Genomic DNA, 25,125 nt, shown 5'->3' with positions numbered 1-25,125 from the left:
ACTATATACATTTGGCTTCCACAACAATTATAACCTGAACTATACATTGACCGACTATCACATCATCATCCAGAAGATCAACTTCTAATGGCTGTAAAAGACATACATAAAAAAAAAGTCTCATATGTTGGTTACACTAGCTATATATCCGAGACCATTCATATTCATGTCAAGAAGTAATTACCTTACTCTATAAACTATAGACCAGTATGATTTGATCTTTTTAAATCAACCACTATCACGCTAATGTTATCACAGCTATTCCGTCCCAGAGCAAGCCGAGTCAGTAGCGCTGCTGCTGATGCACTTCGTGAAGAAAACATTGCTCCTTCGCCAACACCTTCTACCCAGGGACTGAAACTATGGTCTTCTTCTCGAAGACACTCTCTGGCCACCGCACACGCCATTTCACTTGATAAAACATCCCACAAGCCGTCGCTGGCAAGGATCAGGCACTCATCCTCTGCTTCCCTTTTTGTGAAGGTTATCTCAGGCTCGGATGTGACATATGGTTTTAGATAATTGTCTCCTGTTTGCAATAAGAAACAAATATTTAACACTATAGAGATCTATGTACCAAACGCAGTACAGAAACGACGTCAAGCATTTCTTCAAAGAAACAATGGAAAAGCAGCTTCTCATGTAAATCTGGTGATTCTGCATTCAACAACTGGGACAACGGTGGAGCCAGAATTTTCACAAAGGGAATTTAAAATATAAAAAGTAAAAATTTGATGAAGCCAAGGGGATTCAACAGTAAGAAAATAATTTTGACCTTGTATATGTAGTATACGAATGAACCCCGTTGCATCCCCTAATTGCGGCTTTGACAGACTAAGCTAAAAGTTAATAAAAAGAAATAATGGTTTGTGCAATACCATCTTTGGATTTTCCTTTTTCTTTTAAGGAGCTATGTATTTTCCTTTTAAATCTAAAACTTTCCAATTATAATATCCACTACTAGATGCAGGTTTTATGCAAATTCCTGTAACTACTCACGCATGGGAGAAAACTACACCTCTGTATCAGGTTTTATATAAATTCTGTTGTGAACAATTAACAAATGATAGCAAAGAAAAAGAGAAAGGATGCATCATTGATATATTAATAGCTTTTCTGTCACTCCTAAGAATAAACACACTGAAGAATTTGAAAAACAAATTGCATACACCAGATTATCCAACACTTAAATGGCTTCTGAAAAATTAAGAATTTTCGTTTGCATAAAATTATGGTTACTAATAGTGAGCACACTTCTTTGCAGGAAAGTCAATGAGCATAGCAGGAAATAAGAAATGTTTTAAGCAAATGAAACATCAATAACACTCTTAATTGCTTACTCCTTTTTCACTTGAGCACGCACAACTAAAGTGTCTTACCTCAAAAGCCTCTTTACTACTTAGGATCCACAACCCTATGAATCCCGATACTCAATACCACCAAAATCCCCGGACATTGAGCATGATAAAACTATTCCAAACGAATTAATGACCAAATCTTCCTTCAAGAACATGTTACTTGCTTCTGACCCAATGAGTTTTGCCCCAAACCTAGGACAATCCGACATGGACCTGACAAAGATTTCCACAGAAGGGGAAACGTCCAAGCACTCATCAAACTATAGCGCACGAGGCATCAAACAGATTCCTCTAACTGAAGAAGACAAGCAGCGTATTTATGAGCCATGGAAATATTCTATCATCGTTAAATTAGTAGGAAAACGTATGTTACACCAATATTTAAAAAAAAAGATTCAGGAACTTTGGCATCCAACGGAGGATTTTTCCCTAATAGATCTTGGAAAAGACTACTACATTATCAAATTCAAAAAGAAGGAAAATATGGAGAAAGCAATTAATCAAGGTCTATGGTTCATCAATGGCCATTTCCTATCTATTTCAAAATGGAAACCAAATTTTGTGGCTATAAAGAAGAAACTAACCACCTCAGCAGCATGGATTAGGCTGCACCATCTACCAACAGAATTTTACGATACAAAAATTCTAGAAAAAATCAGAAATGCAATTGGACGTTTATTAAAAATTGATGTTTGTACATTAACAACTGAAAGGGGACGTTATGCAAGAATTTGTGTGGAAATTCCATTAGAAATCCCAATCCAACCTTTTCTCTATATTGGCCTTCATAAACAATACATTTACTATGAAGGAGAAAACATTTTATGCAAAAGATGTGGAAGATTTGGACACACGATGGGAAATTGTAGCTATGTCCTAAAATCCCCAGAAAATACAAATTCATCCAAGGACCAAGTCATCACAGTAATAGAAAACTCAGAGGAAGAATAGAAAACTGTCTCATTTAGCAAAGGAAGAAAACAAAGTCCAAGAAATCCTCATCCAATTCTCACAAATTCAACCAACTATTCCAAAGGCCAGGTATCTCTGTAAATCTCTTCAATGCTAATACAGGTAAATTCTTAAATACCCAATTATTACAATATAAAACTAAGGAATCCTCAAATTATCAACAACATAGTAAGAACCCGACCACGACAAACACAGACCAAAATACCTTGTCTATGGAAAACCACTTTTCCCTCCTGAAAAGAGAGCAAATGATTTTAGAAGATACCATTGATCCTTTAATTAACAATAAATTAAAAAATGTTAATACAACTGCTTGTGAACACTTGTCTCCTTAAAATAAGGACTTAGCCATGCTGGATAATAATGTGGCAACAAACATTATTAACGAAAATAAAGATAAAAAGGCCATGCAAAATGATACCCAAATGGATGAAAATAACCCTCCTACTAATGATAACCCTATTAAGAAACTAACCCACAAATATGGTAATAATCCTCCTTTAGACAAAGAAAATGAACAAAATCTTTCCTTTAGATATGGAAACATACCCACTCCTGGGCATGCAAGCCAAATGGCAACTCAGACTAATGAAAATGGACAAATGTCATGCGCCCTTGAGGAAGAAATGGATACCATATCCATGGAGGATACTCGTATAAGACGGCAACCAAAGGCCATGCAATCATCACCTACCATTACCCTACCCCCCCCCCAATCAATTGCCTTTTGCCAATAGCCCTAATCCCACGCCTACTACCACTTCTTTAAACCCTCAATCCCCCATTAAAAATGCCAAGACTACCTTCAACCCTAAGAAAAAGGAACAGACTCATCCAATTCCTACGATAACACAGAACACAAACCATGGAGAACCTACCACTCTTTTCTCCACTCGAGAACCCACAAATTGTGTATGCTCAACATCCACAGGCACAGGATTACCAACTTGCCTCGTGGATGGAACTAGGTCTAACGGGTCATGCAATATCCTTCAATGTCCAAATCAATGGGCAAGAAGCGATTGTGATACTCCACAACACTCGGTACCTAGCTCAGCTAGCAACAGAGGGAATGAGACTTTCCATGAACAACTATCTAAATCAAATATGGTTAAACAACATTATCCAATCACTAATGCCTTCCTTAAACCCTCAAATGGTTCATGCAATGATGAATCAATGGAATATGCCACCACAGTTCAACCCAATTCACCCACAAAATACTCCACTAGACATGCCCTTCTTTCCAACAGAAATGTACACCCACCTGAACCCCATATTCCTACCATGAGAGATCAAACCAGTACCCCAAGAACAACCACACCCCCCCCCCATGAAGCAACAAGATCCACCTCCACAGGATCAAGAAAACCAAATACCAGGACCAGTAGAAGCAGCAATGGAGGAGGAGGAAGAACCCATCAACCTAAACTTAGAGCGAGTCCTAGAGTTCTCAAGTCTAGATAGGATAAAGGTATTTCTCTTCAGAGAGATGCAAGAGAAAAGGCATGTGCTTAGTTGCCCACTGGCACTCTTCAAGTGTTCGATGGATATCAGACCACCTCAGGATCCAACAGTGGCCAACAGAGCCATGATCCCAGTGCCATCACTGAGAAGGAATCCTGTGTTTCCAGGAAGGATCAGGGAGAACGGGGAACCAGAAAACTAAACCATTAATCAAGCCATGCAACGTCCAACCAACATTATTATATGGAATATAAGGGGAGGAAACAATGACAACTTAGAAGAAATTTCAGGGAAATGGTGGATACTTATAGACCTTGTTTGGTAACTCTTCTAGAAACAAGAATGGGGAATCATGCAGAATTGCTTAATGATTTTGGCTTTATGGAATTGATAGAGGTTCCAGCGGAGGGGCAATCAGGAGGTATGGTCATGATGTGGAATCATGAAGTAGTTAGTGTCCACAATGCAGTTCGTAGAAACCAGGAGATCCATGCAACAATAGAGGTATTACCTATTCGTAAAAAGTGGCTCTGTTCTTCAATTTATGCTAGTACTAATATCCATAACAGAAACTTGATGTGGGATAACCTAGTAAATATTAGTAAGACATACAAAGGACCTTGGATAGTTGGAGGTGACTTCAATGATATCTTAGCTTCAAATGAAAAATTTGGGGGAAGACCTATCAAAGATAGTAGAGCTAATTTTATTTGGTCTAAGCTAAATACTTGTAACTTAATAGATTTAGGGTTCAAAGGGTGTAAGTATACTTGGTCCAATCTTAGACATAGGAACAAGGGTCTCATCATGGAACGTCTAGAGAAAATTTTAGGAAATGAAGACTAGATTGAATTGTTCCCAAAAAGTTCTATAATTAATCTACCCAAAACCCACTCGGACCATAATACATTATTAATTGAATTAATTCCTAAGAATAGGTTAACACCATAATGCTCCATTTAAACTAGAAACCTTCTGGTGCAAGCATCCAGAGTTTCAAACAATAGTCGAAAACAACTAGCTAAAGAATGACTATTTGAAAGGCAGTAAAAACTTTATAGACAAAATTAAGCCTTGGAAGAATAATACATTTGGTAACATAATGGGGAAAAAAAGGAAGCTACTGGCTAGGCTTCAAGGAATTCAAAATTACAATAGTTACAATACTAGTACTTTTCTTCAACAATTAGAACAAGACTTAAAAAGGGATTATAATGATATCCTAAAAATCGAAGAAGATTACTGGAAGTTAAGGTCTAGGATTCTTTAGCTAAACGAAAGAAGCAAACACTATATTTTTCCATATCTCTACTACGAATAGAAAAAGAAGAAACAAAATTAATTTTTTTAAAGATGATAATGGAAATTGGATTAATAAAGATCACCAAATTATGTCACATGTTCTTAATTACTTTACAAATACCTTCACAACCTCTTATTCCTCAACTAAGTGGAATGCCCCACTAGGAAGTACTTCCTCATATCCTAAGTTAGACCTAATATCCTTAGATACACCCCTACTAGATATTGAAATTATAAAAAGGCTATATACTCTTTCAAACCTTTTAAGGCCCCAGGACCGTATGGTCTACATCCATTCTTTTTCCAGAAATATCGGTTGGCTCGGGTTCGGAAAGGATTTGGTAAGGTTTGAGACACTTAGTCTCTTTTAAGGAAGTTTAAGTTGGAAAAGTCAACCGGATGTTGACTTATGTGTTAGAAGGCTTGGATGTGAGTTCCAATGATTCGGATAGATTCGAAAGGTGATTTGAGACGTGCGTGATTAGAATGTGTTTTGGAGGTCCGGAGTAGATTTAGGCTTGAATTGGCGAAATTAGATTTTTGGCGTTTTCCGGTTGATAGGTGAGATATTGATATAGGGGTCGGAATGGAGTTCCGGGAGTTGGAGTAGTTTTGTTGTGTCATTTAGGATGTGTGTGCAAAATTTTAGGTCATTCAGATGTGGTTTGGTTGGGTTTTTTTATCAAAAGCGTAATTTAGAAGATTTTGGAATTCTTAGGCTTGAATACGATGCGAATTTGGTGTTTTGATGTTGTTTTGAGCGTTCCAAAGGTTGGAACAAGTTTGAATGAGGTTATGGTATATGTTGGTATGTTTGGTTGAGGTCCCGGGGGCCTCGGGTGAGTTTCGGGAGGTCAATCGGACCATTTCATGATCTTTGGAATTGCAGAAATGCTGAAGTATTATACAGAACTAGACCTTCGCATTCGCGAAGGGTTAGCTGGAGAAGGATGAGATTTTTTCCTCCGCGATCGCGAATAAGACTCCGCGTTCACGAAGGGCTGGATGTGTATGCATCGCGTTCGCGAGGAAAGCTCCGCGTTCACGTAGAGGAATTTGGTCAGCTGGGCTTGAGGTGTTTCATTCATCGCGTTCGCGAGAGAGGTAACACGATCGCGAAGGGTCAAGCTGAGGAGCCATCGCGTTCGCGATGGCCAGGTCGCGATCGCAAAGAAGAATTTTTGGTCAAAGTTATTTTGTGCTTCGCAAACGCGAGGCGTTGACTGCGTTCGCGAAGAAGGAAATGGGGCCTCGGCAGAATATTTAAATAGTCGTCTTGTCCGCAATTTTGGTGTTTATTTCTACCATTTTTGAGCGTTTTTGGAGCTTTTTGAAGAGGGATTCAAGGGGAATCACTTGGAGGTAAGATTCACGGACTCAATACTCGATTCTAATGTGAAATATACCTAATTAATCATGGAAATTAAGCTTAAAATTGAAGAACTAGGGCTTGAAATTGGAGACCTAGAAATTCGGATTTGAGGGGTCGTTTGTGGTTGGATTTTTGGTATGAATGAACTCGGGGAGTGATAAGGAATCCATTGATGTGAATTTTATCGACTTACGAGACGTGGGCCCGGGGTTGGGTTATTGTAATTTCGGGATTTAAGTTGTGAATTGATTATTTTCGCTTGGGCTTCGTTCCCTTAGCATATTTTGACATCGTGATTCTGATTTTGGATAGATTTGACGCGAGTGGAGGCCGATTCGAGGGGCAAAGGCATCGCGGGCTAGAGATTTGACCGGATTGAGGTGAGTAATGATTGTAAATGATATCCAGAGTGTATAAAACCACAGATTGCACATCGTTGTGCTATATTGAGGTGACACACATGCTAGATGACGAACGTGAGGTCGTGCACTGTTGGGGATTATGACTTAGTCCATCCCGAATGATTATTTTACCGCGTATTTGACTGAAAACTATTTGATATCGTCATGTTTTGGGCTGAATGTCATATTTGGGCCTCGTACCAACTATTTGAATCCTTAGGGGATTTTTATTGATATTTCATCACTGTTTTGACTTTATACTTGAACTCAGTCATATTTTATTCTACTGTTTTCATAACTCAGCCATGTCTACTCTACTTTAACACTTAAAATGATATTTTAACTGATGTTTTGGGATGAGCACCATGTTTTACTGTTGCCCGAATGGCTTGTGAGATTCTTACTGAGTAAGGCTGAAGGCCTATGTTGTGAGGAAACACTGATTATGATTATGAGGTCGGGGGCCTGAGATTTGTACGCCACGAGGTGGCTTGCTGATATGAGGTTGAGAGCCTAGTGATGATGCCACGAGATGGCTTGATATTGCGCTTGGGCCGTAAGGGGCCCCTCCAGGAGTCTGCACACCCCCAGTGAGTGTGGGTACCCATTGTGATGTGAGATATTTCCCGAGGGGCGGATTGTTGACATTATGCCCGAGAGGCTATCCTTTATGTGTTTATCTTTCATGTTTGCCTGTTAGTTACTTGCTTAATTGCTAAAAAGGCATTTTATGAAGTTTAAACTGAACTCAGTGACTTTACACATCTTTACTACCTCACTGTTTTTACTGGCTTTTACTACTTCCTTATAGCCTCTTATGTGCCTTACGTGATTTCGTACTTCTCAGTCTTTATTTATGGTTATTACTCACTAAGTTGGAGTACTCACTTTACTCCCTTCACCCCGTGTGCAGATTCAAGCGTTGCTGATCCTGCTAGCGAGGGTTGAGATCTCCCGAAAGATTTCAGAGTTCACGAGGTAGCTATTTGACGTCCGCAGTCCCGTGTTTCTCCCCCTTTATCTCTTTTCTATCTCTTTTCCGTTATATGTAATAGCTTGGTAGGCATTTCAGACTTGTAGTGTATTGATAGATGCTCATGACTGGTGACACCTTGGTATCGGGCTGTGTTGGGTTTATTTTCCGCAAACTGTTCGGTTAACTGCTTACCTTTGGATTATTTATTATGTTTTAGACTTATTTGTTATTATTTAATTGCTTAAAACTAGAATGGGAAAGTGTCGGTTGGCATTGCCTTCATGAGAGGTGTCATCACGACCGGGTCCGAGTTTAGGATCGTGACAAATTGGTATCAGAGCCTAGGTTAAATAGGTCTCACGAGTCATGAGCTGGTTTAGTAGAGTCTCGCGGATCGGTACAGAGACGTCTGTATTTATCCTCGAGAGGTTGCAGAACCTTTGGGAAAAACTTCATATTCTTGAAATTCTTATCGTGTGACTTTGTTGATCCGAGTACTAAACTTCTACTATTTTATTCTCTTACAGATGGTGAGGACACGCGCTACCGGTCAAGATGGACGACCACCAGTACTACCAGTTATGGCCACTAGAGGCCGAGGACGCAATCGTAGTCGCGGTTGGGGCAGAGGTGTGGCCAGCACAGTAGCTAGGGCAGCACCTGCAGATCCTCTAGCCACCCTAATTCAGGATCAGATCCCAGTTGTGGACGCTCCAACAGCACCAACTCAGGCACTAGTTGTGCCCATTGTGATTCCGGGTCTTCAAGAGACCTTGGCTCAGATCCTATCAGTTTGCACGGGCCTAACTCAGGCGATTTCAGTCACTACAGCTGCAACTACTTCTCAGGCCGGGGGAGGCACTCAGGCTCCCGTCGTTCGCACACTTGAGCAGGTCGTGCAGGGACTTCAGACGCCGGGGCCACATCCAGCCCAGCCAATTGCAGCTTCTCAGGACTATGTAGTTCCTGCCATGCTAGAGGACGAGCAGCGTAGGTTGGAGAGGTTTGGTAGACTTCAGCCTCCGACTTTCAGTGGTGTAGAGGGTGAGGATGCCCAGGGTTTCTTGGATAAGTGTCAGAGGATGCTTCGTACAGTGGGTATTCTGGAGACCAGTGGGCTCGCTTTCAGTACTTATCAGTTTTCTGGAGCTGCCTTCACTTGGTGGGAGACTTTTGAGAGGTGTAGGCATGTTGGTGCAGCACCCCTTACCTAGCAGTAGTTCTCCATTCTCTTTCTCGAGAAGTATGTGCCACAGTCTCGCAGAGAGGAGCTGCACAGGCAGTTTGAGTGGTTGCGTCAGGGAGAGATGACTGTGACGCAGTATGAGATGAGGTTCTCCGAGTTAGCTCGTCATGCTATTTGGTTGGTTCTGACAGATAGAGAGAGGATTAAGAGGTTTGTTGATGGCCTCACCTATCAGCTTCGTATTCTCATGAACAAGGACAGGGTGACTGGTGCTACCTTTGAGGAGGTTGTAGACATTGCTCGTAAGATTGAGTCTGTTCGCCACCATGAGCGAGAGGAGAGAGAGGCCAAGAGGCCTCGAGGATCTGGTAGTTATAGCGGTGCTCCTTCGAAAGGTCAGTTTCAGCACGGCAGAGGCCGTCCATTCAGGCATGCTCAGCCAGCTCGCCCAGGTTATCGTGGGGCGTCATCGGGTCATGGTTCTCACAGTTTTCTCAGGGCTAGTCATCACTTAGTGCCCTTCCAGCTTAGAGTTCGTCCCGTGCTCCATCAGTTCAGGGCTCTTCTATGCCAAGTGCATCTGCTAGTCATTCCGGTGCTAGGTGTACCCTTCAGTCACCTTCTCCAGCACCTGGGAGTTGTTATGAGTGTGGAGAGATGGGCCATATATGGAGGTAGTTTCCTCATCATCTTGCGGGTTCATCTTAGCAGAGGGGTCAGTCATCGGCTTCAGCACCAGTTACTTCACCACCACCTACCCAGACAGCTAGGGGTGGAGGTCAGTCAGCTAGGGGTCACCCTAGAGAGGGAGGTCGATCAGGTGGCGGTCAGGCCGGTTTCTATGCACTTCCAGCTAGACCCGATGTTATTGCTTCTGATGCTGTTATCACAGGTATAGTTTCAGTCTGCCACAGAGATGCCTCTGTATTATTTGATCCCAGTTCCATCTTTTCTTATGTGTCATCATACTTTGCTCATTATTTGGGTATGCCCTGTGAGTTTCTTACTTTACCTGTTCATGTATCTACCCCGGTAGGTGATACTGTTGTTGTAGACCGTGTGTACCGGTCGTGTGTGGTGACTATTAGGGGTCTGGAGAACCAAGTGGATATTTTATTATTATGTATAGTGGATTTTGATGTTATTTTGGGCATGTATTGGTTATCTCCGTGTCGTGCTATTCTGGACTATCATGCTAAGACAGTCACATTGGCTATACTGGGTGTACCACGGATTGAGTGGCAAGGTTTGATTGATTATATTCCCAGTAGGGTAATCTTATTCTTGAAAGCCCAGTGTATGGTTGGGAAGGGTTGCCTTTCATATCTAGCCTTTGTGAGGGATGTCGGTGCAGACTCCCAATATTGATTCGGTTCCAGTTGTGAGGGATTTTCCCAATGTGTTTCCTGCAGACCTTCCAGGCTTGCCACCGGACAGGGATATTGACTTTAGTATTGACCTGGTGCCGGGCACTCACCCTATTTCTATTCCGTCGTATCGTATGGCACTAGCGAAGTTGAAGGAGTTAAAGGAGCAGCTTCAGGAACTCCTCGATAAGAGGTTCATTCGGCCTAGTGTATCACCTTGGGGTGTGCTGGTTCTATTTGTGAAGAAGAAGGATGGCACAATGAGGATGTGCACTGATTATAGGCAGTTGAACAAAGTAATATTTAAGAACAAGTATCCTTTGCCTCACATTGATGATTTATGTGACCAACTTCAGGGAGCGAGAGTGTTCTGCAAGATTGATCTCCGTTCAGGTTATCATCAGTTAAAGATCAGGGACTCGGATATTCTTAAGACAGCTTTCAGGACCCGAAATGGTCATTATGAGTTCTTGGTGATGTCTTTTGGGCTGACCAATGCCCCAACAACGTTCATGCATTTGATGAACAGCGTGTTCCAGCCTTATCTCGACTCGTTTGTCATAGTCTTCATTGATGATATTCTGGTGTATTCGCGTAGTCAGGAGGAGAACGAGGAGCATTTGAGAGTTGTGTTGCAGAGATTGAGGGAGGAGAAGCTTTATGCAATGTTCTCCAAGTGTGAGTTTTGGCTCAGGTCAGTGGCTTTCTTGGGGCACATGGTGTCCAGCGATGGTATTCAGGTTGATCCAAAGAAGATAGAAGCGGTTCAGAGTTGGCCCAGACCATCCTCAGCCACATCGATTCGTAGCTTTCTTGGTTTGGCAGGCTATTATCGTCTATCGCATCGCCCTTGACTAAGTTGACTCAGAAGGGTGCTTCATTTGTATGGTCGGATGAGTGTGAGGAGAGCTTCAGAAGCTCAAGGCAGCCTTGACCATAACTCCAGTATTAGTTCTGCCATCAGCTTCAGGTTCAAATACCGTGTATTATGATGCTTCGAGAGTTGGTATTGGTTGTGTATTGATGAAGAAGGGTAGAGTTACTGCTTATGCTTCTCGTCAGTTGAAACCCCATGAGAAGAACTACCCCATTCATGATTTTGGGTTGGCTGCCATAGTTCATGCGTTGAAGATTTGGAGGCATTACTTGTATGGTGTGTCTTGTGAGGTATTTACCAGCACTTGTTCAAATAGAACGATCTCAATTTGAGGCAGCGGAAGTGGTTGGAGTTGCTTAAGGATTATGATATCACTATATTGTACCATCCGGGAAAGGCCGATGTGGTGGCCGATGCTTTGAGCCAAAAGGCGGCGAGTATGGGGAGTTTGGCATATATTCCAGTTGGGGAGAGACCTCTTGCAGTTGATGTTCAGGCCTTGGCCAATCGTTTCGTGAGGGTGGATATTTCGGAGCCTAGTCGGGTATTGGCTTGTGTGGTTTCTCGATCTTCCTTATATGATCGCATCAGAGAGCGCCAGTATGATGATCTGCATTTGCTTGTCCTCAAGGACAGAGTTCAGCATGATGATGCCAGAGATGTGACCATTGGTGATGATGGGGTGTTGAGGATGCTGGGCCGGATATGTGTGCCCAATGTGGATGGGCTTCGGGAGTTGATTCTGGAGGAGGCCCATAGTTCGCGATATTCCATTCATCCGGGTGCCCGCGAAAATGTATCAAGATTTGAGGCAGCATTATTGGTGGAGGAGAATGAAGAAGGATATTGTGGGATTTGTACCTCGGCATCTCAATTGTCAGCAGGTGAAATATGAGCATCAAAGACCGGGTGGCTTGCTTCAGCAGATGGATATTCTAGAGTGAAAGTGAGAGCGAATCACTATGGACTTTGTAGTTGGACTTCCACGGACTTTGAAGAAGTTCGATTCTATTTGGGTGATTGTGGATCGGCTGACCAAGTCCGCGCAGTTCATTTCTGTGTGTACTACCTATTCTTCGGAGCGGTTGGCTGAGATCTATATCCGGGAGATTGTTTGTTTGCATAGTGTCCTAGTTTCCATCATTTTAGATAGGGGCACTCAGTTTACTTCGCAGTTTTGGAGGTTTGTGCAGTGAGAGTTGGGTACTCAGGTTGAGTTGAGCACAGCTTTTCACCCTCAAACGGACGGGCAGTCCAAGTGCACTATTCAAATATTGGAGGACATGTTGCGTGCTTGTGTCATTGATTTCGGAGGGTCATGGGATCAGTTTCTACTGCTTGTAGAGTTTGCATATAACAACAACTACCAGTCGAGTATTCAGATGGCTCCATATGAGGCTTTGTTTGAGAGGCAGTGTAGATCTCCAGTTGGTTGGTTTGAGCCCGGTGAGGCTAGGCTATTGGGGACAGACTTGTTGCAGGATGCTTTAGAAAAAGTGAAGGTGATTCAGGAGAGACTTCGTACAGCGCAGTCGAGACAAAAACGCTATGCTGACAGGAAGGTTCGAGATGTGTCCTACATGGTTGGCGAGAAGGTTCTGTTGAAGGTTTCGGCCATGAAGGGTGTTATGAGATTTGGGAAGAAAGGTAAGTTGAGTCCTCGTTTCATTGGGCCTTTTGAGGTGCTTCGAAGGATTGGGGAGGTGGCTTATGGGCTTGCTTTGCCGCCCAGCTTGTCGAGTGTGCATCCGGTATTTAATGTTTCTATGCTCCGAAAGTATATTGGGGATCCGTCTCATGTTCTGGATTTCAGCATGGTTAAGTTGGATGGTGATTTGACTTATGATGTGGAGCCAGCAGCTATTTTGGAGCATCAGGTTCGAAAGTTGAAATCAAAGGATATAGCTTCAGTGAAGGTGCAGTGGAGAGGTTGGCCCGTGAAGGAGGCTACCTGGGAGACTGAGCGGGAGATGCGGAGCATATATCCTCTCCTATTTGAGGCTTCAGGTATGTTTCTCGACTCGTTCGAGGACGAACGTTTGTTTAAGTTGGGGAGGATGTGATGACCCGGCCAGTCGTCTCATGACTTGCCGCTCCGTTTCCCCTATTTCTTCTTCTTATTGCTTTGTCTATCAGTTTTATATATGATCGGGTTGGTTGGCTCGGGTTTGGAAAGGATTTGGTATAGTTTGAGACACTTAGTCTCTTTTAAGGAAGCTTAAGTTGGAAAAGTCAACCGGATATTGACTTATGTGTTAGAGGGCTCGGATGTGAGTTCCGATAATTCGGATAGCTTCGGGAGGTAATTTGGGACTTAGGTACATGATCGTAATATGTTTCGGAGGTCCGAAGTAGATTTAGGATTGAATTGGCGAAATTGGTTTTTTGGCGTTTTCCTGTTGATAGGTGAGATTTTAATATAGGGGTCCAAATGGAATTCCGGGAGTTGTAGTAGTTCCATTATGTCATTTGGGATGTGTGTGCAAAATTGCAGGTCATTCGGATGTGGTTTGGTTGGGTTTTTTATCAAAAGCGTAATTTAGAAGATTTTGAAATTCTTAGGCTTGAATCCGATGCGAATTTGGTGTTTTGATGTTGTTTTGAGCGTTCCGAAGGTTGGAACAAGTTTGAATGAGGTTATGGGATATGTTGGTATGTTTGGTTGAGGTCCCGGGGGCCTCGGGTGAGTTTGGGTGGTCAATCGGACCATTTCATGATGTTTGGAATTTCAGAAAAACTGATGAAGTGTTGCAGAGAATTAGACCTTCGCGTTAGCAAGTAGGTCCTCGCGTTCGCGAAGGGTTAGCTGGAGAAGGCTAAGATTTTGGCCTTCGCGTTCGCGAGGAAGGCTCCGCGTTCGCGAAGGGCTGGATGTTTATGCATTGCGTTCACGAGGAAAGCTCTGCGTTCGCATAGAGGAATTTGGTCAGCTGGGCTTGAGGTGTTTTATTCATCGCGTTCGCGAGAGAAGTAACGCAATCGCGAAGGGTCAAGCTGAGGAGCCATCGCGTTTGCGATGGGCAGGTCACGATCGCAAAGAAGAATTTTTGGTCAAAATTATTTTGTGCTTCGCGAACGCGAGGCGTTGACCGCGTTCGCGAAGAAGGAAATGAGGCCTGGGCAAAATATTTAAATAGTCGTCTTGTCCGCGATTTTAGGGTTTATTTTTACCATTTTTGAGTGTTTTCGGAGTTTTTTGAAGAGGATTGTAGAGGGATTAAAGAGGAATCATTTGGAGGTAAGATTCATGGACTCAATACTCGATTCTAATATGAAATCTACCTAATTAATCATGGAAATTAAGCTTAAAATTGAAGAACTAGGGCTTGAAATTGGAGACTTAGAAATTGGGATCTGAGGGGATGTTTATGGTTGGATTTTGGTGCTTTTGGTATGAATGAACTCGGGGAGTGATAAGGAATACATTGATGTGAATTTTATCGACTTCTGAGATGTGGGCCCGGGGGTCAGGTTTTGGTAATTTCGGGATTTAAGTTGTAAATTTATTATTTTTGCTTGGACTTCGTTCCCTTAGCATATTTTGACGTTGTGATTATGATTTTGGATAGATTTTACGCGGGTGGAGGCCGATTCGAGAGGCAAAGACGTCGCAAGCTAGAGATTTGACCAGATTGAGGTGAGTAATGATTGTAAATGATGTCCTGAGGGTAAGAAACTTCGGATTGCACATCGTTGTGCTATATTGAGGTGACGCACACACTAGATGACGAGCGTGGGGTCGTGCACTGTTGGTGATTGTGACTTAGTCCATCCCGAATGACTATTTTACCGCATATTTGATTGAAAACTATTTGCTATCGTCATGTTTTGGGCTGAATGTCATATTTGGGCCTCGTGCCAACTATTTGAACCCTTAGGGGATTTTTATTGATATTTTATTATTGTTTTGACTTTATACTTGAACTCAGTCATGTTATATTCTATTGTTTCATAACTCAGTCATGTCTACTCTACTTTAACACTTAAAATGATATTTTTAACTGATATTTTGAGCTAAGCACCATGTTTTACTGTTGCCCGAGTGGCTTGTGAGATTCTGAATGAGTAAGGCCGAGGGCCCATGTTGTGAGGAAACACTGATTATGAAAATGAGGCCGAAGGCCTGAGATTTGTATGTCACGAGGTGGCTTGTTGATATGAGGCCGAGAGCCTAATGATGATGCCACGAGATGGCTTGATATTGTGCTTGGGCCGTAAGGGGCCCCTCCAGGAGTCTGCACACCCCTAGTGAGCGCTGGTACCCATTGTGATGTGAGATATTGCCCGAGGGGCTATCCTTTATGTGTTTATCTTTTCTTTTTGCCTGTCAGTTACTTGCTTAATTGTTAAAAAGGCATTTTATGAAGTTTAAACTGAACTTAGTGACTTTACACATCTTTACTGTCTCACTGTTTTTACTGGTTTTTACTACTTCCTTATAGCCTGTTATGTGCCTTACGCGATTTTGTACTTCTCAATCTTTATTTATGGTTATTACTCACTAAGTTGGAGTACTCACTTTACTCCCTCTACCCCGTGTGCAGATTCAGGCGTTGCTAATCCTGCTAGCGAGGGTTGAGAGCTCCCGGTAGATTTCGAAGTTCACAAGGTAGCTGCTTGGCGTTCGCAGTCCCGTGTTTCTCCCCTTTATCTCATTTCTATCTCTTTTCAGTTATGCTGTAATAGCTTGGTAGTCATTTCAGACTTGTAGTGTATTGATAGATGCTCATGACTGGTGACACCCCGGTAACGGGCTGTGTTGAGTTTATTTTCCGCAAACTGTTCGGTTAACTGCTTACCTTTGTGTTATTTATTACGTTTTACACTTAATTCTTATTGTTTAATTGCTTAAAACTGGAATGGGAAAGTGTCGGCTGGCCTTGCAATCATGAGAGGCGCCATCACGACCGGGTCCGGGTTTAGGATCGTGATAGTAATGGGATCCACAACTGACCTCTCAATAAAAATAAGAGATATTTGTAACAAAAAAACTTGGTGCTTTGATAATTTAAGCCTTGACCTGCCTAACAATATCAAGGAGAATATCTCTAACACTAAAATTCGCAAGAAATGGCCTAACAAAGACATCTATATATGGTCCTTAAATACAAAAGGTTTTTTCACATCAAAATCATGTTATACCTTAGTAGAACCACCTTTAGCCAATCAACTAGACTTCTCTTGGATTTGGAACCTAAATTGCCTTAATAAAATTAAATTTTTCTTGTGGCAGTGTCTTTATAATAGACTACCATGCCGGAAATATCTCTCACAAATTGGCATGAATATTGACCCATTGTGTCCTATTTGTAACTGTCAAGAAGAAGAGACTATAATCCACATCTTTCTTCGTTGTCAAGCGGTAAATTCCTTTTGGGAAAAACTAGGGTGAGATAAATCAAATAACAATAACAATAAGCATTGGCTCCTTCAAGTAAAAGGCTTAGATTTTACCCTTGCAAATAACCTTCTGAACTGGAGTTCTTTCTTCCCTTTTGCCATTTGGCATATTTGGCTCAATAGAAATAATAACAATCAAAACAACACGGACTATCCTATTAATATTAACCATATCATCCAAAAAACAACAGAATTTATGCTTCTCACTGAAAAATGCCCTAATACACATACCAAAATCCCCATTCAGATTAAATGGAACAAGCCACCTAGAGGGTGGTTTAAACTAAATATCGATGCTAGTTTTAAAAATCACAGCGAAAAAATTGGCCTTGGAGGAGTAATTAGAGATACCCATGAAAATTGGATAGTTGGATTTGCTAAAACTACCCAGGCTATTGGATCACTACAAGCATAAATGAAAGCACTCATGGAGGGGCTAAAAACAACACAAGAATGGGGAATGTTCCTGCTAGAAATAGAGACGGACTCCACAGAGGTGATTCATTCAATACAACAAGGGAACAAATTATATAACAACATTGTTGATAATTGCAGGTTGTTCATGCACCAGCAGAAGGTGATCCTCCAACACACCTTCAGGCAAGGGAATAGGATTGCACATCACTTGGCAAAAAAGGCAAGGCAAAAAGGGAAACAAGTTTTTGTATTACCACCATGCTATGTAAACTCTCTAGTAGAAAGTGACTAAAAGGAACTCTATGTTTGTATTAAGACTTTATCTTATGATGCTTGTAATATCCTAGCAAGCTTAAGAAATCGAAGTGTCCTTAGTGACACAAACTATGAAGGTTATGTACGCAACTAGTTATTAATATATAATATTCCGGTTTGCTCAAAAAAACATCAATATTCAATACAATTTGCACCGAAGCTGGTCTTTTAGTCGTTGAAGACGACTTTTGTTTCATTTACAAATTCCCCTAGTATTATTGGTACAGTACAGTTTACATATCACAGCATCCAAACATGGTTGATCAAGGAAAGTAGAGTAAAGACTTACATTTAATCTCTACATCCTCTTCTCTCTACGTTGACTCGAGATGAACTTAAATGGAGAATTATGGCCAGTGAGGATTCATATAGCTGACCCAAACCCAAACTTATTTGGGACAGATGCATAGTTGCTGTTATTTAATCCTATTCTCTCTACAACTAATCCACTTCTTCCCCATAAACTAGGATGAGTTTGGCACTTGTATCTGCCATGATAATATTTTTGTCCCACTGAGTGCTACCATTAAATGATAATCAATCTTCTTTATCTCTAATCTTTTCTTCATGCATGACACAAGATGCGTGCCCTTAATTTAATTGAGGTTAAAAATCAGCTAAGGCTTTTATCATAGCTAAACTGCTCCACAACAAAAGGTTGCAGTTGTCCCTTACAGGAGTAAATATTGTTGCTTGAAGAAGGAATATTATCTACGATGCTAAAGGCAATCTGAATTCTTAACTCTTGAAACTAAAGCATGCTGCTAAGAAAGAAAAAACGAACAAGCAATAGTTTCTATGCGAGTTTTTTCGACTGAAGCAGTAATCTGGCAAGACAAGATTAAGCACACAAGTAATATTTCCATATACAACTGCAATTATGTATTGCATAGAGAAACATGTTTTGCAAAAGGAAAAGTATATTACCTATTGCCCTAGATATGGCGAGAATTCCTTCAACTCGTGCTCCATCTGTAAAAACAACTTGGCCTCCACATGCCTCTATTCTGGCACGTTCTTCTTGTCTGTCTGGCTGCAATAGAGTCAAGTTACTTTTAATGAGGACAAATCATTTTCTTCGAGTAGTGAACTACTACATGGTACCGTCAGTCGTTCTCCATGGAGTTAAAAATAAATGGAGACTCCCATACTTCAGCTTGCAACTTTCCAAGGGAGAGAAGGCATGCAGACAGTAAATCATGCATGAACCTACCCATGCTCAACCATCAACTCGATAAAACGCCAGAAGTACGCTTACAGCTCTCTTAGTACATGCTCTTCTTAGGTGCACCATTAACCATTTAGTGTGCTTTGTGAATAAAAGGACCAAAAAGTGTGTATATTTAATTAAGGGTACTTAAAAGGAACAGGGCATGTTATTATACGTTTTTTTTTTAAAACAAGGCATGTTATACGTGTAATTGAACATATGCAGTACAAATAAACTGCATTAATCTTTTATATGACTATGCATTAGCTTGATTTATGAGTACTTACGAGGACCAACACGTATGCTTTTAAGAATTCAATGTAATTTGCATTAATATAATGTTAAGGAAACAAATACTTAATAAATTGCTAAATAGTCTAGTGACTGCATGCAGTCCTGCCATGCGAGTGAGACATACCTTATGATCATAAGAAAGAGGGATGGGACTTCCACCGTGGCTAAGGACGGCGCGTGAGTCACCACAGTTGGCGACAATGATAGTTTCATCTGTCAAAATTGCAACCACGGCGGTGGATCCCGTCAGGCCCAAGGTGTCGGGTGGGCAGCCGCATTGGTAGCCTACACTTCCACACTCGGGACATGTGCATGAAGCCATCTCATCCATTCTCAGAAAGCAGCTTCTCAACACTCTTTTCCATGCCTCCTCCGTCCTCTGCCCTTCTGATGGTCGTCGTCTTTCACCACGTGAGTTGCTGCTACCACTAATGTCTGCGTTGTTTCTTACGCGCATGAGCTCTTCTTCTAGTATGATGTGCATCCTCTTGCTACATAGTGAAGCTACCTGCATTGGCATAGTATATGATACTTAGTAAGCTTTATATGGTTATAATGTACTCTCTAAAGTACAATCTTCAGTTTATTTCCTTTAGTATGATATTTATTCCCAGTTCGCTTCACTTTTTATTTTTGGGATGATCATTTCCTTAATTTTTCAACAATTTTTTAACTGTAACTTACTTAGGCAATTATTAATACAAGTATTATTTAAACAAAGAACGTGTGAGGGGTCTAACTGGGTCACAACCATAGGTGGAGCTAGCTAGGGGGCGGAAGGTTCATCCAAGCCCTCTTCAAATATTAGACTATGTAGGTAAGGCCATGTTTTTTCATGTATAAATAATATTAAATTCCGTCGACTTCTTCGAATATTTACTTTTTAAACTTTTGAATCCCCTAAAAACCCCGCCTTCACCGCTAGTCACGACTATAAGACCATCTCCAACCCAACTTTATTTTTTACACCAAACACTATTTTGATGTAAGATTTGGTGTTTTGGTGCTCCAATCCAAAATCATTTCTTACACCATTTTGATGTGTGAATAGTGTTATACCAGATTTGGTGTAACACTATACATCAACATTATTACTATTCATCAATATTTTATTATTATCTTTTATTGTATAATACTTTTAATTTAACATATTATAAATTTTGTAATTACTTATACTTTTTATGTAATATATTTATAATATTTATTTTATATTTTAATTTTGGTGTATAATTTTTATTAATTAATTTTCGTATATTTTATTTTTATATAAAATTATAAGTTAATTTTATTATAAGTTATAATTGTATATATATAACCATCAAAAAAATGAAAAGTGCAAATCTGAAATATAATACTCCTATGTTGTTAATAAATAACACAATGTTTTGCAAATCTGAAAGGATTTATTTTATGAAATAAAAAAATAAATTTAAATAAAAGAAAATGATATAATATAGAAGGAGAGAAGAATATAAAAGGAATATTCTTTTTTGGTGTAAAAAAATAGTGTAATGGATTGAAGTTAATTTGTATCATTTTAGTGTTTATACCATTTTGGTGTAAAAAAATAGTGCAAGGATTGGAGATGCCATAACAGGTAGATATTCACTTTTAGTTTATCAAGAGTCAAACAACCAGAATTTTTTTTTGTAGATTTAAATCATAATTTAAAATAATATTTTTACTACTCCCTCTGTTTGAATTTATGTGGCGGTTTGTGAATTTCGAGAATCAATCGTGAGTTTGGATATAAAATCTTTAAACTTTTGTGAATTCTTTTTTTTTACATACTCCCTCCGTTTCAACTCATGTGAACCCATTTGACTGGGCACAGAATTTTAGAAAAGAGAGAAGACTTTTAAATTTGTGGTGTAAAATAAAGCACATATATTTTGTGTGGCTATAAATCATTGCATAAAGGTAAATTGTTTCCAAATAGGGAAAGGGGTCATTCTTTTTTGCACGGACTAAAAAGTAAATAGGTTCACATAAATTGAAACGGGTAGTATTTAGAAACTACGATAAAAGTATTACTAAGTCATAATAATTAATTATTCAAATATTTAATTGCTAGATTGTAATTAAAAAAAAAAAAAAGACTTGTTTGGCACACACGGAGGGAGTAGCAGTTATTGAAAAATGGTGAATCTAACTCTATGAAGTGGTAAACGCATGTAAAATTAATGGTCAAACAAAGAGAGAGGTGGAGAAAAACCGTATGGTTTACATGACGTCCACCATGTCCATCGTAAATAGCAAAGAAATCAACTGGTCGGCGGCTATTGATCTCCGGCGAACAAAGATTTGGTCGAATAGAAACTGCATCTTCCATTACTCGCTGCCTTCCTGATACAGAAATTGCACCAACCATCGGCCCTGCACCTGTTGCTGTCTGACTTGCGGCGGCCGAAGACTCCATCTCCACTAAACCGACTCCCACGCGCACTCCCTTTCCTTGGCCGAAAGCTTTTGACGAGGAACAACCACCAGAGGCAAGTAGTTTCGCCTGCAGAAGCCTTCTCATTCGAATTCTACGGCGGCGGTGCTTGGGGCATTTCTCGCTATCTTCGTCGCTGAACATTCCAGTTGTGTAACCTCTACTGACGTTAAATGGCATTTATATGAAAAGAAAATACTAGTAGCTACTTGTAGTTCTGTACCTTCAAGTCGTTAACGTACGATACATGTGTGTGTATACGTGTACGTATATATGTCTGCATGTCGTTTATTTTCATAGAGTGACCAAAAAAAAAGGTGCCGGGCCGGAGTGGTGTGTTTAAGTTGACTAGCTAGGATGCATTACAGAAAATAATATAGGCATTAATATTTGGTATTACTAATTTTTTATTTGGTATATTTTTTTAACCTTTGTATTATCAATATAAGTATTAATTATATAACTTATTTTGTATTATCTTGTGTATAATTAATAGTATATAACAAACCATAATATTAATAATACCAAAGCTATTAATACATATAATAATATGGTTAAAGATAAAATTATCCTAAAAGTCTCTTAAAACTAAATAATATGGGAGGTACTCCCTCCGTTTCAATTTATATAAACCTGTTTGACTGAGCACGGAGTTTAAGAAAAAATAAAAATTTTTGAAATTTGTGATCCTAAACAAGTCAAAAATGGGCCCAGAATATTTGTATGGTTATAAAGCTTCTCATTAAGAATATAATTAAAAATTTAAGCTAAATTATTTTCAAAAGAGATTTTTTTTTTTAAAACGGACCAAAAAAATATATTTAGATAAACTAGAACGAAAGAAGTATTTTTGTAAACAATTACTGAGTACATCTTATTCAACACTACTGGTGTAGACCGTACCAAAGTCCACTAAGGGATGCGTAAAGTGTGTGGAAACAAGCTGTGTACGCAGCAACTTCTTCTTCCAGAGAAATGCCCGAGGTAACCATTTTGAGCTACTGAACTGACACGTCTCGAAGATGACACTTTTATCTTTTCAACTTGTATTCTCCACCTAGTCAAATCCTCGTCGACATCGAAAGTTGCTTGACACTTGTCGACAATGACCTGTACGCAACATTGACAATGAAAAAGTCTTAAGCCAAGAGGTGGCCCACTTTTACTCTTTAGAACTAGCTTTGCCTTTTTTTCTACGTACTTTGCTGAGTAGTCTTTTGTAATAGGGCCAAGTTGCAAATTTATTTTGAAAATTATTTTCTTAAAAGTAATTTTAGTGAGAAATAGTTTGTATTTGGTTAATTAATTAAAAAGTATTTTTAAGCAGCAATTAGTGTTTGGTCAAGTTTTTAAAAATTGCTTCTAAGTATATTTTTCTCAAAAATATTTTTTAAAAAATACTTTTGGTGAGAAACTACTTTTTTCTACTTCTCCTCAAAAACACTTTTTTTCTTCCAAAAGTTTGGCCAAACACTTCCGTATGGGTCTAAATTTTCCTTCAAGAGATTTAAAATGAAGTGGCATTGTGAAAAGTAATATGGCCGAGGTCGAAAGCTAAACAGTGGAGATTATAACTGAGCAGTCGATAACGACTGAGGTCAAGAATCGAAGGCGGCAGTAACAGCTAGTTTTGTAATAGGATCTTTAGAAGAATATTCTAGTGAATATTCTTTGTATTTGTATTTTTAGGGTTGACTGGGAATATGTCCCGAATAAATAGAAAGAGATAAGGCGAAAGGCATGTAATATTCTCTGATAAGAACATTCTTCAAAAAAGCGGACTTTCTCTCTAGATAAAAGACAAACATTACCTTTCTAAAGAGATTCGATTGTCTATTATTCCATAACTTTTCCATCAGATCCGAAAAGGATCCCAATATTCTCGTATTTGTCTTTCATCCATCATTGTCAGGAGAAGGAGTCATCCACCTCATTCAATATTGGGTTAATCATTCTCCTTATTTAATTTAATGTCATTTATTGTTATTTAATTCTTGACATTCCCTCCACATTAATGGTCTTGAAACATTAAATCTTCTTCCATCGCTACTCTACATCACTCTATTAACCGATTATAGAACTGAAATTATTATTATTAACTAAGTTTAACCCCTCATTATATATATTTAATTAATTTAATCAAAAATCTACATTTTTTGGTCAAACAACTCAACTTTGAAACAAAAGAACTTTGTTTGAAAAAAAAAGTGCTTGTAGGATTGAAGAAACTTGGCCAAGTAGACTATAATTCTGGAACTCACGTAGGAATAAAAATTTCTCCCTCCGTTCACTTTTACTTGTTCAGTATTTTAAAAATAAATTTTCACTTTTAGTCATCACTTTTATTTTAATTTTTTTTCTTGTTATACCTGTAAGCATTTAAATTTTATCGGATTTAAATTCATAAAATTATTTGGACTATATTTTAAATTCGAGATATATTGGTCCAAATAAATATTATGGGCTAATATATAAATGAAGTAATTATATAGGTCCAATATAAATGGATTAAATAAATAAGTCTTAATCCATTGGGCTAGCCTATTTAATTGGGCTAAAGTGATGAGCTCACTCCATTAAGCCCAAGATGTCATCTTCCTAGAGGCCCAGTTTGGTGCCACGTGTCAAATGACGTGGCGCGCCAAATCAAACGGAAGAGCCAATAGGATCATTCCACGTGTCAAAGTGACAAGGCATTCCAAGTCACACTAAAAGGCCAATGAAACTGCGCCACGTGTGCAAATGACATGTTCTGGCCAATCAAATGCGGTCATGTCACACTTCAATTTGATTGGTCGAAAAGAGTTTGTTCTTATCACAACTCCTCCTTTCCACAACTATAAATAGGGGTCTTTATAACTCAGAAAAGAGATCAGAAGTTATAGCAAGAAGCAAGAGAGAACTCGTGGATCAAATGCCGTAAATTTCTCTACAAGTTTCAAGCTTCAAGCAATCAAATTCAAGCTCAAGAACGAAGAACAAATCAAGGTCAAGTTCAAGCAATCAAACTCAAGCTCAAGAACAAGATCATCGTTCGTGGCAACAAACATAGATTCAAGATCAAGCTCAAAGGCCCTTGAATTTATTTACTATTGAAAAGAAGAATCAGAGGATTCATAGAGATTGTAACACTCAAATATTCGAAATAAAATACTACGATTGTTGTGATATTTTCGATCTTGATTTTATTTTCTCAATGCAAATTTATTGTCTACAAATTCTGGCACGCCCACTGGGACAATCTCTACCTCTCATCTCAACTTTTCAATCACCAAAGTTCAAGAACATTGAAATGGCTTCGAAGAAAATCAACTCCAGATCAACATCCACCAAGGTTGCTAACTCCAGGTTCTATGCAGATTTGGAAAGCATCCTCGATGTCACATTTGGAAGCTTCGGACCAGTTACGAGGAGCAAAGCAAGCTCTTTAGGACAACAAGCACCCCAAGTGTCGTCCGCATCAACCCCTGTTTTTGGATCTTCATCCTCAAAAGGAGCAAGATCTTCCACAAACGCATCTGAAGGAGGAAGCGATGTTGCTGAAAAGATCAAGAAAACTCTTGCTCTGCTTGACCTCTCCGGCTCCAAGCACTCTACTGTGAAGGAAGATGATGATGCTTCAAGCGATGGATCCTCCCCACTTACACCACATAGCATGAGCCAGTCAAGGATCAATCTGTGTGAAAATCCATGCTACTCTCCGTCATCCACGACAATCATGCAAGCCATGGTGACAAACACTTCATCTATGGAGGAGCAGTTGGCAAACTTGAT

At 39.8% G+C, this 25,125-nt stretch overlaps 1 protein-coding gene across 4 annotated transcripts; it reads right to left on the bottom strand.

Moving 5' to 3' along the window:
- LOC104236831 (probable protein phosphatase 2C 75) lies at window positions 1-21,640 on the bottom strand. 4 transcript variants are annotated; one of them, XM_070170995.1, is made up of 5 exons: window positions 21,130-21,616; window positions 19,039-19,422; window positions 18,338-18,443; window positions 185-529; window positions 43-91 (listed from the first exon to the last, which is right to left on the bottom strand). In XM_070170995.1, exons 1-4 carry the CDS (start codon window positions 21,529-21,531, stop codon window positions 198-200), a joined length of 1,224 nt encoding a protein of 407 aa, XP_070027096.1. In that variant the 5' UTR covers window positions 21,532-21,616; the 3' UTR covers window positions 43-91; window positions 185-197. The 4 variants fall into 4 exon arrangements, with proteins under 4 accessions (XP_009789155.1, XP_009789148.1, XP_070027096.1 ...); XM_009790853.2 differs by having other exon boundaries at window positions 1-529; window positions 21,142-21,619; XM_009790846.2 differs by having other exon boundaries at window positions 2-529; window positions 21,130-21,614.
- Between the last annotated feature and the right edge of the window lie 3,485 nt (window positions 21,641-25,125).

The sequence above is a fragment of the Nicotiana sylvestris genome, chromosome 3, assembly GCF_000393655.2.
Source record: "Nicotiana sylvestris chromosome 3, ASM39365v2, whole genome shotgun sequence".
In the NCBI taxonomy this organism is placed as follows: Eukaryota; Viridiplantae; Streptophyta; class Magnoliopsida; order Solanales; family Solanaceae; genus Nicotiana; species Nicotiana sylvestris.
The sequence above is the reverse complement of the archived record's forward strand: the minus strand, read 5'-3'. Positions and strand labels throughout refer to the sequence as shown.